The sequence below is a fragment of the Heteronotia binoei genome, chromosome 14 (assembly GCF_032191835.1).
Source record: "Heteronotia binoei isolate CCM8104 ecotype False Entrance Well chromosome 14, APGP_CSIRO_Hbin_v1, whole genome shotgun sequence".
NCBI lineage: Eukaryota > Metazoa > Chordata > Lepidosauria > Squamata > Gekkonidae > Heteronotia > Heteronotia binoei.
The window spans coordinates 45,755,260-45,773,267 of record NC_083236.1 but is presented as its reverse complement, the minus strand read 5'-3'; the positions used below and the strand labels follow the sequence as shown (position 1 = coordinate 45,773,267).

The window sequence follows — 18,008 nt, the reverse complement described above, 5'->3', positions numbered from 1 at the left end:
TGCTTGTCACAGCCTTGCTCCTGGCTCCACCCCCAAAGTCCCCAGATATTTATTGAATTGGATTTGGCAACCCTATATATAACCTGTGCATGTGGTCATGAAGATTCTGGGACTTCTGTCATGCCACAAAATGCAAAGTTGAAGCACTGCATTCAGGAGGGTAAACTCTGTTGGTGACTTTACCTAGTCACTGACTCTCTGCCCATCCTGCTGGGTTGTTATAAGAACTACAGTGAAGAAGGCAAGAACTCCAGGCGAGCTCCTTGGATTATAAAGATTTCAACCTGGAACCTCTCTCAGCAGGCTCTGTTTAGATGCCAGGAGAAACCACCGTTGTAAACAGTAGCTTGTTGAATAACCGCAATTGGTGCAGCAGTCAAAACCACTCTCCTCAGAAATCCTGGTTTCCTGCCTGTGAGAGGGTTTGTTTCTTTTTATGCCCACCCAGCAACTGCAACTGTGCCCTGGGGGACCAGGGTTACTGAAAGAATAGGAATTGGCTGGGATTCCTGTATTTGGACACAGTGACTAAATGAAGTTACTACAAATCATGATTCACACATGCACATGTCTTTTGCGTTAAGAACCCCAGAGGGTTTTTTTGCCCTCTTTACCAAAGGGCGGTCAGATGGCGCATTCGACTGCAATTTGAGTCACTCACTCTCCCTTCTAATGTAATGTCTGAAGCAGGGCCCCAGCCTTTTCCAGCTCATGGGTACAACCTTTGGAAATCAGACACAGTGTGGCTGGCACAGCCACAAAATGGCTGCCACTGCATGCCTTTAGTCAAACCATGACGATCATTGTGCTGCAGTAGCCATTGATGCTAAAGCAACATTTAAAAAAAAACAAACATCTGCACAGCCATTTCAATCTCCAGTGGCCAACCAGAAGCCTTGCTGGACAAAAGCCCCACCTGGCCAGGCCCTAGGGATGTCAGTCTCCAGGTAGGACCTGGGGATCTCCCGGAATTACAGCCCATCTCCAGACTACAGAGATTGGTTCTCCTGCATAAAATAGATGTTTTGGTGGACTCTATGGCTTTGTACCCTACTGAGGTCCCTGTCCTCCGCAGGCTCAATCATCAAATCTTCAGGAGTTTTTCCACCTGGATCTGGTAACCATCCCCCCCCATCCCCCACCGGTGGCCAGGGGAGAGCTGGCAACCCTACCATGCCTGCTTTCTTTAAAATTCCTGTAATTTTATTGTAATCAGAGAGCCTAGTGATTCCATTGTCATTTTGAGCTGTGCCTTATATATTTGTGAAATCAGGTTCCATTAAACCACCATTACTGAAGAAGAAATGTTTTGAAATGCCAAGAAAGATACCTGGGAAGGGCATTTTCGGCTGCTGTTATCCAGATATATACTGCAAAGTGGAAGCTCTTGAGGACTTTTGGACACTGCCAATTGTAAGAGAAATTCCCCACTTATCTTCTTGTACTTTAGTTTATTATAGTGGACTTTCTCACTTATTGCACTGCCAGAGACTTTATTATGATACTTTAGTGTCAGGTATTATGACCACCAATCCAGTTATTGTGTTGTATATCTGTATTTATGCAATAATCAATTGATTATACATATCAGAAACAGCATTCACATTGATGGTCTACCCAGTTTGGTGTAGTGGTTAAGTGTGCGGTCTCATCTGGGAGAACCGGGTTTGATTCCCCACTCCTCCACTTACAGCTGCTGGGTCAGCCATAGCTATCACAGGAGTTGTCCTTGAAAGGGCAGCTGCTATGAGAGCCCACTCAGCCCCACCCACCTTACAGGGTGTCTGTTGTGAGGGGAGAAGATATAGGAGATTGTAAGCCGCTCTGAGTCTCTGATTCAGAGAGAAGGACAGGGTATAAATCTGCAGTCTTCTTTTTGCTTTTGTTTTTTCTAAAAAACACCTGGCAGAGATCAGGGAAAGTATTGGTGGTTACCACAGTGCCTGTGAGCAGCCCATTAGGGAACCCTGATCTGAAGACAGCCTGAGGATCATACCCACCTGATCGACAAGCCTGTAAGGGAAAGTTGCAGGCCTGTGGCTGTGTTTAGCAGAAGTCATGTCAACTAGGGAATGACCAACTGGTTCTCATGTTTCTTTCTCCCTCCCTGCCCCTGCCCAGATTCTTGTGTTAAGTATATTTTATTGGGAAGGGGGGGAATGAAAACGCCAAAGACACTTGATCTCACAGGCACAGCTCAGGTGGTTTATTGGGGATTCTGTCGTAAGCCCGTTGATGTTGTGAGAGAAATCACCAAGGAACTTTGCATCCTTCCCAGTCCACAAAGGTCCCATTATCCTTCTCGGAAAGTGTGGCCAGCACGTGAACGATTCCTTGGGTACTCTCTTCCTCAGTCAGGTCTGCCTGCAGCAAAAGGTGGGAAAAAGCTGTGAGTGAAAAACTACTCCTGCCAGTTCAGGCCCTATATAGTACCACAGTGTGGTGCAGTGACTAGAATGCTGGCTTCAGACCAGGGGACCAAGGCTCAAATCCCCACTTGCTATAAAAGTTACTGGATAAGCTTGGACCAGTCGCCCTCTTTAAACCCACCCTTACCTCACAGGGTGGTTGTGAGGATAAAAGGGAGGCTGGGAGAGCTGCGCATGCTGCCCTGAGCTCCTTGAAGGGTGGGGTGGGAATAGGGTTGCCAAGTCCAATTCAAGAAATATCTGGGGACTTCGGGGGTGGAGCCAGGAGACGTTTGTGGTGGAGCCAGGAGCAAGGATGTGACAAGCATAACTGAACTCCAAAGGGAGTTCTGGCCATCACATTTAAAGGGACTGCACACTTTTTAAAATGTCTTCCTTCCATAGGAAATAAGGATAGGGGCACCTTCTTTTGGGGCTCATAGAATTGGACCCCCAGTCCAATCTTTTTGAAACTTGGGGAGTATTTTGGGGAGAGGCACTGGATGCTATGCTGAAAATATGGTGCCTCTACCTCATAAAACAGCCCCCCCCAGAGCCCCAGATACCCGTGGATCAATTTTCCATTATTTTCTATGGGATTAAATCTCCATAGGTAATAGAGTTCTCAGACATTTCCCTCTGCTCCCCCACTTTCTGATGACCCCAAAGCAGGTAGAGGGCCTCCAAACTGGGGGATCCCCTGCCCCCACCTGGGGATTGGCAACCCTTGGTGGGAAAGTACCAAATATCTATGCAACTCTGGAAGGGCTGGGTGTTTCGATGGTGTTGTTTGGCTCCCTGTTGAAGAGGTTGCCTGATGCAGAGCCAGCCAAGTCTTCATACTGATGGGAAGCAGCTTTGCTCAAGCAAAGGCCAACCTGATGTTGCGAACAATTTGGAATATTATCAGAAGCACCCACAAGTGGATCCTTAAGCACCTTGGGCATCTCCTGTGAGCAGGGCTTTTTTTTTGAGCAAGAATGCACAGGAATAGTTACGACTGCTCGGTGTCAGGGGTGTGGCCTAAGGTGGAATGAGTTCCTGCTGGGCTTTTTCTACCAAAGAGTCTTGTGTGAAACAGTGGTGATGTCAGGAACTCATTTACATATTAGGCAACACCTCCTGGCACCAAACCAGCCGGAACTGTGTTCCTGCTCAAAAAAAAAGTCCTGCTAATATGCAAATTAATTCCTGCTGGGCTTTTGCTACAAAAAAAAGTCCTGCCTGTGAATTTCTAATGTCTTTGAGATGCAAAGGGATTGAACTTGGGCCCCGTGATGTGCAAACAGTGTGTGTTCTGCAGCTGCCACTTATCTACCAATTTCACCTGCAACTGAAGCTAGCAGAGATTCCATCAGGGGACATTTTGGCATCCCCAATGAAGAATGCAGATCTAGCCTTGCATTGCTCGGTTTGCATCCCTGAGATCACCGTTCCTCCTTTCTCTTTTCTTGGGGTGGACTTTTGGGCACATGTGTGAGTGTGTGTGCACACCTGGAATTCATGGCGACCGCTAGTGACTGACTCCTACTGGAGGCTGCCTGGAGGATATTCAGAGAGGTGGCTGAATAAAGCCTGCCCCTGTCCTCCCGACTGCTCGTATTCCAAGGAGGTCTCCATTCCAAGTACTTGCCAGAGTCAGCCCTGCTTAGCTTCCGAGATCTGATGAGACTGGTCTTGCCTGGGCTATCCAGGTCAGGGCTCTGTTTCTCCTTTCTCATCTGTATAAAGCAACAGAAGACTGAAATGCCCGGATTCTTTTAGGGGGCCCAACGTTGGTTTTTCTAAGCACATGTCCCCATGTCCCCCCCACCTTTCTTAAACTAGCATGGTGTAAGGATCGACAGTGTAAGCTTCGGATCAAGGAGACCAAAGTTCAGATCACCTCTGGCCCTGAAACTTAGTGGTTGGGTCAGTCATTTTCTCTTAGCCTAACCTACACCCCCTGCCCTGGTTGCTGTGAGGATAAAATGGAGGGGAGAACCACATACCGAGCTCCATGTAGAAAGGGCAGGATCAAACGTACATTAAAATAAGTAATCATTCAACGGTTAAAGCGGTTACCTCTGACGTTCCAGTTTTCACCCAGCCAGGATGGATGCAAACGCACAGGATCCCATAATCTTTGTACACCAATGACTGACATTTGGTGAGCATGTTCAAAGCAGCCTACAGCGGGAAAATGCACACACACCCCATGAACAGAGAATGCACTCAGGGAAAAGGCGTGGGAGGGAACGCTTCAAATAAATCACTTCCAGAAAAGTGATGCTATCTTACTATGCTGTGGAGCCTTAAATGAAAGAGGGGGCATGGAACACCTTTAGAAGCTGGGGACAGAGCTAAAAAACAGTCCTTGACACAGGATCCAACAGGAAACAAGGACCAGCAATTAACCACTAAGGAGAATTAAAGCTCAGCTAATGATCCTGGCGGAAGCTGGGTTCAGGTAGCCAGCTCAAGGTTGACTCAGCCTTCCCTCCTTCTGAGGTCAGTAAAATGAGTACCCAGCTTGCTGGGAGGAAAGTGTAGATGACTGGGGAAGGCAGTGGCAAACCACCCCGTAAAAGGTCTGCCATGAAAACATTGTGAAAGCAACGTCACCCCAGAGTCAGAAACGACTGGTGCTTGCACAGGGGACTATCTTTACTTTTTTAACATCTTCTCAGGGATTCCACAGGGCAGACTGTGCTAGTCAGTTACAGCCAAAAACTAGAACAGGGGTGGCTAAACTTGCTTAATGTAAGAGCCATGTAGAATAAATGTTGGGTGTTTGAGAGCCGCAAGACACGAGCGTCAGATGCTTGGGAGCCACAAGAGAAAGGAAGGAAGGAAGGAATGTTCGGAAGCTGCATGTGGCTCTTTGACACATATTGTGTAGCTTTCAAAGCCTCCACTGCCCCGTTGGCCAGCTTGGATAAGGCATTTCTCTCTTTAAATCATTTCTCCAAGCCGAGCTAGCTGGCAGCTTAGAGAATGCATTTAAAGTTGCTTTCTTTCCACTTCTCCCTCCCCCATTTATTTGCCTTCCTTCTTTCCTTCCTTCCTTCCGACTCTCAAGCATCTGACATATACTCTATATAGCTCTAACATTAAGCAAGTAGACTCTGCCATAGAGTCTACCCTCCAAAGCAGCTGTTTTCTGCAGGGGAACTGAGCTCTGTAGTCTGGAGATGAGCTATAATCCCAGTTGATCTCCAGGTCCTACCTGGAGGCTGGCATCCCTATCTATTGCCATCTCCTGCCAGCGGGTGAAGACTTGTTTGTTTCACTTGACATTCCTTCAGCGATTGCTCCTTCCTAAACAAATGTTTGGATTGCTTTTTAAAAATATTTTGTATGTATTTTTTAACTCTTTTAAAAACATTATTTTAATCATATATGCTGGGGGGGTTGGTTTTAAAGTGTGGTTTTATCCTGTATGTTTTAAATTGTTAGCTGCTTTGGTGGCCATTATAAGGGCAGAAAGACAGGGTACAAATTTTGTAAGTAAATAAAACCAGTAGCACTTTTCAGACTACAAAATCTCAAGAACTGTGAAACCTAAAATCTGTGACCAGGTCAACTTACCACAAGAAAAGAGGGAGATGGCGCAACAGGAATGAACAAGGGAAGAATACATCCTTGTCTCATCTCCATCTAAACTTTCCCAGAGCAAGAACTTAAACCTTGCAATACTTTATAGGCAGGGCAATTCAATTATTCTGCCTTTGTGTTTGTGACCGTCATGCGCCATGTGGTTTGTTTGCATTGGCATTCTGCGATCCTCTCTGATGTCACTGGCGATGCACATCAGTGGCAACGTGAGCGGCAGCTCTTCCTGACATCCTCTGCGGTTCAACCATTTTGCTAACATATATCTCAGCTTTACATTTGGCTGTGGGGCAGGCGCTTACGAGCTCATTCATTGTGCAGAGACTGCACTGCTGTCTTTACATCCCTGGTGGTAATGCTGGCAAAGACTGGCCAAGCCTTTCCTCACCCTGCTGCCCAGAAACATGCCTTGACTCAGGGCTGGGTTAACAATTAGGCCAAGTGGGCACTGGCCTATGAGCCCCCACGCCTTTAGGGGCCCCGGACTGGCTCCCCCCCCCCCAGTTTTCCCCCTTGCAGCCCTCCCAGCCTGAGCTGCTCTTTTTCCTGACTTGCCTGGTGCGGCTGCTGCTGGAGTCGTCACCAAGTTTGCCTCTCTTTGCCTCTCCCCTGCTGCTTAATAAAAGGGGCTTTTAAGAAGGTGCCTGCAGGCTGCAGCAGGGGCCATGGGTGCTGGTGGTGGGGATAATTTGCAAGGGGCCCCCCCAAGATTTCAACTGCCTAGGGGCCTCCACAGGGTTTAATCCAGCCCTGCCTTGCCTGCCACAGAAGCCGCAACCACAAGGCATGTGACATTCTCACAAATAAGTAGTAAAAAGTAGCAAGGTATATTGCAAACAAAAGTTAAGGCGGAAAGGCCATTATAGAAACAATTCAAGGTTGAGGGACTCCACCCTTGCTGCCGTTAGGGCTCTTGTGCTGATTTCACAATAGGTACCTTACTGCACCGGTAGCCAACCCGCTGGCTCTTTTCCCAGAGAAGCATGACTTCTATGGAGCCTCCAGCGCTGGAGATGTTGACCACGGCTGCCTTGCTGCAGCTCAGTCCTTGCAGAGGGCTCCTCTGAGCTGCCGTCTTCAGCAGGGGCAAGAATGCCTGGGGAGAGAGGGAGAGGACAGACAGTAGCCCTTGCTAGCCAGAAGAATGCAGAGGGGCAGGGTGAGGATGTCCATGAAGAAGAGGCCAGAGGGATGAAGGTGAGGTGGTCCTAGTTATAGCCACTGAGGGCTGAACCGTACAACTCCTCCTCTAAAGATTCTCTCTGGCTTTCTTGGGTTCATGAAGTCCAGCTCAACTAAGCAGGACTATAGCTCTGTCCTTGTTGGCACACCAGAAAACTTTAAATCCGATTTCACATTTCAGGTTGGAACCCTAGCCCCACACTCTAAGCATTCTATCTCACTGGGTTTCAAATTTATACTGCACTTTCCTCCCCAATAGGGACTCAAAGTGGGTTGCATCAGCTCCCCTCCTTTGTTTTGTCCTAACAACAAACCTGCAAGGTAGGTAAAATGAGTGTGTGTGACTTAGCAAACTTCCACAGCGGAGCGGAGATTTGAACCTGGGTCTCCCAGATCCTAGTCCAGGCCATCCACACTGTACACTGAGGGCTGCTGGCTCTTGAGGGCTGGCTCTTGAGGGCTACTGCAATGAGCAGGGCCGGCCCTGCCACTAGGCAAACTAGGCAATTGCCTAGGGTGCTGGCCTTCTGGGGGTGCAGAACTGGCCATCCCCCATGTGATTCGATGATGCTGTCAGTGCAGGGGGGTGGGGTGCCAGATAGGGTTGTCAAGTCCAATTCAAGAAATATCAGGGGACTTTGGGGTGGAGCCAGGAGACATTGGGGTGGAGCCAGGAGCAAGGCTGTGACAAGCATGATTGAACTCCAAAGGGAGTTCTGGCCATCACATTTAAAGGGACTGCACACCTTTTAAATGCCTTCCCTCCATTGGAAATGATGAAGGATAGGGGCACCTTCTTTTGGGGGTCATAGAATTGGATCCTCTGGTCCAATCTTTTTTAACTTGGAGGGTATTTTGGAGAGAGGCACTGGATGCTATGCTGAAAATATGGTGCCTCTATCTCAGAAAATAGCCCCCCTCAGAGTCCCAGATACCCGTGGATCAATTCTCCATTACACCCTATGGGAATCGGTCTCGTTAGGGAATAATGGAGTGCCCAGCAGACATTTCCCTCTCCCCTCCCCTTTCTAATAATCCTGAAGCAGAGGGAGGGTCTCCAAACCAGGGGATCCCCTGCCCCCACCTGGGGATTGGCAACTCTAGTGCCAGAGGTTAGCCTTGCCTAGGAAGCCAGAGAGTCTAGGGCCAGCCCTGGCAATGAGAGTTCTGTAGCCCTCTGCCCTGTCTCCTTCTCTGAATGGAGTCCCCCTTGTGAACTAGAGCAGAAGGCCAGTACTGAGGTGGGCTTTCAAAACCCTGTCAGGCTCCTTGACTCTTCTTGAGCCTCTTAAATGTGAAGTGTGTGCACCCCCTCTGGTGGCAGAACTTGAAATTGCAAGGGGAGTGACTTCGAAACACACAAATGGAGCTTGCTGTACGGGTATGATTTTCATTTATCCATTTTCTTTGTGTGGAACTGGGCAGTCTGGACAGCACGATTCCAAAGTGGTTTCCTATCCAGGCACCAATTGGACTTGCTTAGCTTCACCAAGGATCGCCAGACCACATTCAATATGCCCATTTAGCTATGCAACTTGGCCTTCGCTACAAGATATTCACCTGCTGATTCTCACCCAAGTGAACAAAGCTTATTTTCTATCCATCTGCTATGATCTACCAGGGAAATCACAGGGTTTCCCAGTCCACTAGAAGTAAGGGCTTACCTGGCTGACTTGATGAGGCCCGATAGTGTTGACAGCATATTTCGCTGCCATCTGCTCAGCCGTCACGGTCTCCAGGTCGCCTTTCCTTCGAAGGGCAGCGTTGTTCACCAGCAGGGTCAACCCACTTTCTCTGACATGCTCTCGCACCTGCTCAGCAGCTTTGTTGATACTCTCAGGATTTGTGACGTCTATAGAAGAACATGGTTTGCAAACACTTTCAGAACTAGGCGGGAGGTAACTAAAAGTCAAAAGAGGCCCAAGGGCACCAATGCCTTCCTTTGCACTGTGGCACTAACAGAAATTGCCAGTCACCATGGATACATGTTGTGGCCTAGGGTTGCCAAGTCCAATTCAAGAAATATCTGGGGACTTTGGGGGTGGAGCCAGGAGACATTGGGGTGGAGCCAGGAGACATTAGAGGCGGAGCCAGGAGCAAGGGTGTGACAAGCACAATTGAACTCCAAGAGAGTTCTGGCCATCACATTTAAAGGGGCAGCACACCTTTTCAAATGCCTTCCTTCCATAGGAAATAATGAAGGATAAGGGCAACTTCTTTTGGGGCTCATAGAATTATATCCCTTGGTCCAATCTTTTTGAAACTTGGGGGATATTTTGGGGAGAAGCACTGGATGCTATACTGAAAAATTGGTGCATCTACCTCAAAAATAGCCCCCCCAGAGCCCCAGATACCTGCGGATCAATTCTCCATTATTTCCTATGGGAATTAGACTCCATACAGAACAACAGAGTTCCCAGCAGACATTTCCCTCCCTTCCCCCCGCTTTCTGATGACCCTGAAGCGGGGGGAGGACCTCCAAACTGGGGGATCCCCAGCCTGCCCCTACCTGGGGGTTGGCAACCCTACCCCTACACCCCAGCCTGTGGTACTCCCTGACACTGGAGGTTTGTTGTACTTCCTCAACTCTGTGGTCTTCTTGGAATAAAGGAAAACTGTTCTGTTACAGAGAGCTTTTCATATTTTTATTTACCTAAAAATCTGTGCTGCCAGTCTAACTATTTATTGTTGGTCTGCTGTTGTATCCACACTTGGCTATCTTTATTTATTAGCTTGAAATTGATACTGTTTTTACTGCTATTTCTAACTGTTTTAAGGCTGGCGACTGCCTTAGATGATGTATGCTTTGATTTGTTGACTGTCTTATTTGAAGTACACTTGTATCCCATCCTTCTTTACAAATAGCTTATAGTAGGATCCATGGTTCTCTCATGCCTTTTATCCTCACAACAACTCTGTGAAGTAGGTGAGAGAGAAGGAGAGAATGATTGGCCCGAAGTTTGAACCCATAGCAAAATAAGGATTCGAACCTTGGTCTCCCAGAGTCTAGTCTGGTATTATGCATTTTTAATATTGTTTTTAATTCATTGCTTCTTAGTTTATGCCTTAAATACTATTGTGTAGATGGCTGGGGAAGGCAATGGCAAACTACCCTGTAAAAAGTCTGCCAAGAAAACATTGTGATATGATGTCAGTCACCCCATGAGTTAGTAATGACTCGGTACTTGCATAGGGGACTTCCTTTACCTTTACCATTGTAATCATTAAAAGGCGGCTGAGAAATATCTTAAGTAATGGAGTAAAGCCTATTTAAAACTGGCTACACAGAGGCTGTTCAGGAAATTCGGTAACAGGAAATTTGCCAATGTTTTGAGGAAAGAGGACTTTCCTTCCTGGTGAACCTGTTTACAACCTTGGCTCATCAGTTCCACGAAATGGGCTGACACCTTCCACATCTCAAATGGAAATGGGAAGCACATCTGCCCTGGGGTGTGGGCTCTGTTGTGTGCAACAGCAGACAATGGCGGCCGAAGGGAATTGTGGGTTTTGAGATCTGTAAAGATAAAATCATTTAGCCACCAACCACTCTATAGGAGGCCTTTGCAACTCCAGACCACTTTATACTTTGAAGGACCCAAAATAACAGGTCAAATAAAGAATTCCATGTCAAGCCTCATGTCCTGAGGCTTTTCTGGGTCTTCGTGGAATGTTTCTTTGCAAAGGCAGCACATAGGCTTCCAAGAACCGCTATTAAATCTGCACTTAGAGTGAATTGGGCATGAAGCTCACAGGCAGAGCATCTACTTGGCATGCAGAAGATCACTGGTTCAATCCCCGCTATCTTCAATTAAAACAGGGGTGGCCAAACCTGCTTAATCTAAGAGCCACATAGAATAAATGTCAGATGTTTGAGAGCCAAATGAAATGAACGTCAGATGTTTGAGAACCGGGAGGGAGGAAAGCAAATAGATGGGAGGGGAGAGGTAGGGAGGAAGAGGTGGAAAGAAAGCAACTAACTTCAAATGCATTCTCCAAGCTGCCAGCTGGCTTGACTTGGAGTAGTGATTTAAAGAGACAAATGCCTTCTCCCAGTTGGCTGATGGGGCAGTGGGGGCTTCGAGAGCCACACAATGTGTGTAAAAGAGCCACATGTGGCTTCTGAGCTGCAGTTTGGCCACCCCTGAGTTAAAAGGATCAGGTAGTCAGTGATATGAAAGACCTCTCTGCTTGAGACCCTGGAGAGCTGCCAAGCCAACTGGCAGCTTGGAGAATGCATTTAAAGTTAAAGTTGCTTTATCTTCACCTCTCTCTCCATCCATCTTTTTTCCTTCTTTCCTTCCTTCCTTCCTTCCTTCCTTCCTTCCTTCCTTCCTTCCATCCATCCATCCATCCGATGTTCATGTTGTACAGCTCTCAAACATCTAACATTTATATTTTATGTCAGGTGTATAAAACATGCACTTCGGGGGCCAAACGAGGCCCTCGGAGAGCTCCTATCAGGCCCCCAAGCAACTGGCTGTCATTTGCTTCCTTCTCCCTATCTCTTGCTTCTGTATCTCAGCTTACTTTGCAAGGCTTGCTAAATTGCACAGGAGCTACAGAGCAAATCTTCTATTTCCTCCTTTGGCTGAGGCTCCTCCCTTGGAGAGGAAGTGGGGGGAGGCAGAGCTTGTTTTTCCAGGCTGTCTCAATCGCACAATGGAGCTACTGAGACAAGCCTCTCTTCCTTCTTCTATTGCCTGATGCTTCCCCCCCACCCCTCCCCTGGAGAAGGAGGGAAAGAGCCAGAGCTTCCTTTGCCCGGTTCCCTGCATCCCATGGGAGAAATACAAAGAAAGCACCTTTAAGAACAACAAATGCTAATGTTTTAAGGTTTTATATATATATATATATATATATATATATATATATATATATATATATAAAATTGTGTTTGTGTCCTTTATAAAGTCTATATCTCTGCCACCTAATCTTAAATAGATTCACACACGGCCTGGCCCAACATGGCTCAGCCCAACCCAACATGGTCCAGCCCAGCAAGGTCTCATTTATGTCAGATTCGGCCCTCATAGCAAATGAGTTCGACACCCCTGTAGAAGCTCTTACATTAAGCAAGTTTGGCCACCCCGGCATAAAGAATGCACTTACCTAACTGCAACACCACCAAATTCTGGTGCTGGGATTTCAACTCATTCAAGTCCTGTAGAAATAAACATTTGTTGTCCTAAATGGAAATTAAGCCAAAGGCTTCATTAAAGTACCCACAAAGAATAAATCATTTTTGAGGAGCCCAAGGCCTCGTATGAAGAATTCCCTTTCACAAACCGTCTGAAACTGCAAGAGAGACGTAGATCTGATTGCCTCTGGAAGGCTGTTTCATAACATGGGAGCAGCTGCTGGAAAAACACAAGCTGACTAGCAAGCAGGCAAAAGCAGAACATACCTCCGCTGGGGTCAGAACCGCCTAAAAGCATCCTGCACTGGTAGGATGCATGCCAATTTAAATACCTTGTATATTGTAATTGCGGCTTTTTTCCCTATTGTTAGCCACTCGGGGTCCTTGGTTAAGGAGAAAACCAGGATTTTTTTCAGTTGCACAGTCGAGTCCAACTCTTTGCGACTCCGTGGACCAAGTCACGCCAGGCCCTCCTGTCTTTCACCATCCTCTGAAGTCTGCTCAAATTCGTGTTAGTTACATCAGTAACACTGTCCAGCCATCTCATCTTTTGTCATCCCCTTCTTCCTTTTCCTTCTGTCTTTCCCAGTAGCAGGGTCTTCTCCAGTGAGTGCTCCCTTCTCATTTGGTGGCCAAAGTATCTGAGCTTCAGCATCTGACCTTCCAGGGAACAGTCTGGGTTGATTTGGTCTTGGTCTGATGCTGGGAAAGACAGACGGCAAAAGAACAAGGGGACAGCAAAAGATGAGATGGCTGGACAGCGTTACCGATGTAACTAACATGAACAGCCACTTTGGAGGATGGTGGAAGACAGGAGAGCCTGCTATGACTTGGTCCATGGGGCCTTCTCCAGTGAGTGCTCCCTTCTAATTTTGTGGCCAAAGTATTTGAGCTTCAGCTTCAGCATCTGACCTTCCAGGGAACAGTCAGGGTTGATTTCCCTTAGGACTGACTGATTTGATCTTCTTGCAGTCCAAGGGACTCTCAAGAGTCTTCTCCAGCACCACAGCTCAAAAGCATCTATTCTTCTGCACTCAGCCTTCCTTATGGTCCAACTTTCACAGCCATACATTACTACTGGGAATACCATAGCCTTGACTATGTCGAAAGCAGGATTAGACACTTTTAAAATAAAACATTCAGGTGGACACCACAAAGATGTCTGTGGTCACAGAACAGTGACCACTTAGTGGGATGAGAACTTTCAGAGGCAGGCACGGAGCTTTCCCATATTGAGCTGAACCGCTGGTCTACCTGACTCTGTATCATTTTCTCTGATTGGCAGTTGTATGCCAAGGTCTTACACAGAATTCTTCCCCCTGCTCCTCAAGATCTTGTAACTGGAGAGACCAGAGGCCTGGGACTTTAGAAAGACATCAAGCTGTACTCTCTCCCCAACCAGCTATCTCTACCATATACTTGGGTATTTTTGGCTGGTCTAATGGGGTAACTTGGCCTTCGGTGCTCTATTAGCAATTCTTACCTTGAGCTTTGCTCCATCTGTCTTCAGGCTGGTAGCAAAGACCCACTGGGGTGGAGTTGGCAAATACAGAAATCGCTTCACAAGGTTTAGGCCAAGTCCCCTGTTTGAACCGGTCACCAGAACGCTGTGGACATTCAGGCTGGTTGTTGCCATCTTCTCAGACTTTGGGTTTCTGCATTTCCTTCCTTGCCCAAGAAACTTTTATGGGAATTAGGCCCCTCCTACCACCCCCAGATCCTGGAGATGAACATCCTCTCTACGTTGCACAAGAGTTGCAGAACTGATCGTTTTGACAAAACACTCAGAGCCGTATCATGACTGAGATTGAAATGGCAGAATGTGGCCAAAGTGGTTCAAAGGATGAGAAGGAAAACGGCAAATTCATATCCCCCGTGTCCTACAGAATTCATCAGGTGACCTTGAGCAAGTTGCTTGGTCAACTGATTCAACCTCAAGGGGCTGTTGCAAGAAGAACTTGAATTGTGTCTACTTCTGAGTCAGCGTTCATCTAACAGCGACCAGGAAGTGCAGTGCTAATGTGGATGCTAAAGACTTTGTTTTCTTATGTGGTATAAATCATTTATGTTTGAGTTGTGTTAAATAGAGTTGTGGAATGTAAATAACACAAGTGATAAATAAGTGGAATTCAACTGAGTGTATAATTTGAGTGTACCGTTTTTGTAACAGTGTCTTTCTCAATCCCCAGGGTTTGGAGGCCCTCCCCCCACTTCAGGGTCATCAGAAAGCAGGGGGGGGAGGGAGGAAAATGTCTGCTGGGCACTCCATTATTCCCTATGGAGACTGATTTCCTTAGGGTATAATGGAAAATTGATGGCCAGATCTCCCTTTGGAGTTCAATCATGCTTCTCACAACCTTGCTCCTGTCTCCACCCCCAAAGCAGAACAAATTTGTGTGTCTGGACTTGCAACTGTTGTTAGCCACCCTGAGCCCATTAGGGAAGGGCGGGATATAACTATAATAAGTAAACAAACAAGGTTTATCTGTTACCTAAACCTGGGGTCCTCAATTGTTTTTCAGCATATGGGCACTGTTGGAGTTGGACACAGGATGAGAGAGGTAAGTAGAAAATGTCTGCCACGAGAGGTGGAGCCAGCCACACAGCATCAAGGAGTGAGGTAATGCATAACTCTAATTGTTAACTCTGCAACATTTCAGGCAGAAGCTTTGCTTTTCAGGGTGCCTTTTAAAGGAGCAGATTGTCTAGAACAGGGTGGCCAAACTTACTTAATGTAAGAGCCACACACAACAAATGTCAGATGTTTGAGAGCCGCAAGACATGAATGTTAGATGTTTGAGAGCTGTAAGACAGGAGGGAGGGAAGAAAATAGATGGGAGGGAGAGGTGGAAAGAAAGCAACTTTAAATGCATTCTCCAAGCCTCTGGCCAACAAGTGCTGTGGGAACTTCAAGAGCCACACCATGTGCATGAAAGAGCCACGTGTGGCTCCTGAGCCACAATTTGGCCACCCCTGGTCTAGAAACATGGTTTGTCTGACACCCAGCTGACCTTCAGTCATGTAGTGAGAGGATCCTGATACTATGGGGGCAGTTGTTCCAGAAGCTACTTTTTTGGCGGGGGGGGGGGATCTGCCACAGAAGCCCTGTTGAGCAAACGCCTCACCTAACCCCACCCACGTTCTAAAAGCACTTGGTGGGCACCAAAAACGGTGTTAGCAGGTTCCACAGTGCCACGTGGGTGAAACCTGACCTAAAGAAAGCCTAGCTAAACTCCCTTTCAACCCATCAGCCATCCACCCTAGCCTGGACCAGGGGTGGCCAAACTGTGACTCAGGAATCACATGTGGTTCTTTCACACATATTGTGTGGCTCTTGAAACCCCCACCGCCTTGTCGGCCAGCTTGGAGAAGGCATGTATTTAAAGTTGCTTTCTCTCCATCTTTCCCTACCCTCATCTATTTTCCTGTCTTCCTTTCTTCCTGTCTTGCAGCTCTCAAACATCTGACGTTTATTCTATGTGGCTCTTATGTTAAGCAAGTTTGGCCACCGCTAGTCCGGACAAAATTAATCAGGTTATCCCATACTTCTGGGATACCTGAATATTTATAGAGTGCTTTGTTTCAGCTTAGAAATGTCGTGTCAAAATAAGCTTCCCTGAGGAGTTTTTCAAAAAGCCTGGCCTCTTTCAGTCACCATGGCTTGTAAGAAATTGAGGAGGAGAAGAAGGGTGGATATCCTTTTCCTATATCTGCTCAAACTTTAGCCCAAACACAACAAATTGGAACTGGGTCTCCTAATGCCGATTTGTGAGACCTGTAGTACATCTGATGCATTCTGCCAGTCATTTTTCACTCTTTCAGGTATATTACAAAGGAAAGGGGTCTATTCCCTCTCCTGTAGGCTACCCCAGGCCCCAAGATAAACAGGTTGCTTACCTGTAACTGATGATCTTCGAGTGGTCATCTGTGCAGTTCCACACATGGGTCTTGCCGCAGGCAACGGATCCATACCTTGGAGTCTCCAATAGCTCGCCTAGAGCATTTTTTTGTGTGCGCTTTCCACTTGCCCTGAGGAGCAGGCATCGATTGCGCATGCCTGGAGTGAGCGGGAGGCACCATTCCCACTCACTTTCTTCCAGCAGCTACTGACAGTCTAGAAAGGTAAAAACCAAGGCAGAAGAAGCCAGCAGAGGGGAAGGCTGGGTGGGCGTGTGTGACTGCACAGATGACCACTCGAAGATCATCAGTTACAGGTAAGCAACCTGTTTATCTTCATCGTGGTCTCTGTGCAGTCCTACACATGGGTGACTAGCAAGCTGAAAGTCAAGAAGGAAGGTGGGTGCTGACAAGAAAAAAAACATTCTCATACTTACAACGTATGCATGCACTCACCTGGGGTGATTTCAGTGGAAGATGGACCTGAGGACTGCTTGGCCGAAGGAGGCATCCCGTCTGGCATGAATGTCCAAGGCATAGTGCGAGACGAACATGGATGGCTAGGACCATGATGCAGCAGCACAGACGTCTTCTAAGGAGACGCCCTCCAGGAAGGGCGAGGAGGTCGAGACTGCTCTAGTCGAGTGAGCCTTAAGACCCTCAGGTAAAGGTTGCTTAACAACTTCGTAACACAACCGGATTGCAATGGATACCCACTTAGAGAGTCTCTGGGTAGAAATTTTACGTCCTCTTTGAGGATTGCCGTAGGCCACAAATAAGTTAGGGTCCTTACGGAACGGTTGTGGACGAGAGAGGTAAAAAGACAAAGCTCTTCTGACGTCGAGGGTGTGTAGAGCTTTTTGTCCAGAGCCCTTAGGATTAGAAAAAACCTGGGCAACAACGTAGAAGTTGAAAGATGAAATTTTGATACAACCTTGGGTAAGAAAGCAGGATCCGCTCTCAGGACCACTTTGTTCCTATGAAAAACTGTATAAGGTGGGTCAGAACGGAAGGCACACAAGTCACTGGCCCGCTTGCCAGAAGTGAGAGCAACCAACAGGGCAGTCTTCCATGAGAGAAGATTAAGGTCCGCAGTGGCCAAGGGTTCAAACGGGGGATTCATAAGTTGTGAAAGAACTAACGACAAACTCCAAACTGGCACAATCGGTTTGATAGGAGGGTGAAGGTGCAACATGCCCTTGAGGAATGATTTGGACAGTCTATGGGAGAAAACAGTCTGACCGTCAGTAGGCTCGTGGAAAGCAGAAATGGCTGAAAGGTGAACCTTTAAAGAAGAATAGCTGAGCCCCGACATTTGTAGAGACAGCAGGTATTCCAGGATCAAAGGGAGAGGTACAGACTCTGGATCAAGTTGTTGAGAGGATGCAAAGGATCAGAAGCGCTTCCACATGCACTGGTATGAGTGCCCGGTAGAAGGTTTTCTAGCATTCAGGATAACTTCCACTACTCTCGGTGAAAAAGATGTGGCCGAATTCTCCAAGCCGTAAGTCCTAGAATTTGGGGGTTGTGGTGCCATACCTGGCTATGATTTTGGGTGAGGAGATCGTCTGCCAGGGGAAGGCGGCAATAAGTGTGATGGGACATTTGAAGAAGTCTCGTGAACCACGGTTGCCGTGGCCACCATGGCACTATCAGTATGCAGTCTGTATCGTCCCAAGCAATTTTGAGTAGAGATCGGGTAATTAGAGGGGTTGGTGGAAAAAGATAAGAGGACCCCTCCGGCTGTGGAGGAAAGCATTGTTGCCCCTCCTGGTATAAAAGAGAGGGCA

The 18,008-nt window shown here is 47.3% G+C and overlaps 1 protein-coding gene across 1 annotated transcript; it reads right to left on the bottom strand.

Annotated features, from left to right (window-relative positions):
- Positions 1–2,187: 2,187 nt before the first annotated feature.
- On the bottom strand, positions 2,188–13,957 carry LOC132582301 (C-signal-like). The gene is made up of 6 exons (XM_060253838.1): positions 13,805–13,957; positions 12,294–12,345; positions 8,849–9,036; positions 6,940–7,098; positions 4,473–4,577; positions 2,188–2,364 (listed from the first exon to the last, which is right to left on the bottom strand). Exons 1-6 carry the CDS (start codon positions 13,955–13,957, stop codon positions 2,251–2,253), a joined length of 771 nt encoding a protein of 256 aa, XP_060109821.1. The 3' UTR covers positions 2,188–2,250.
- Between the last annotated feature and the right edge of the window lie 4,051 nt (positions 13,958–18,008).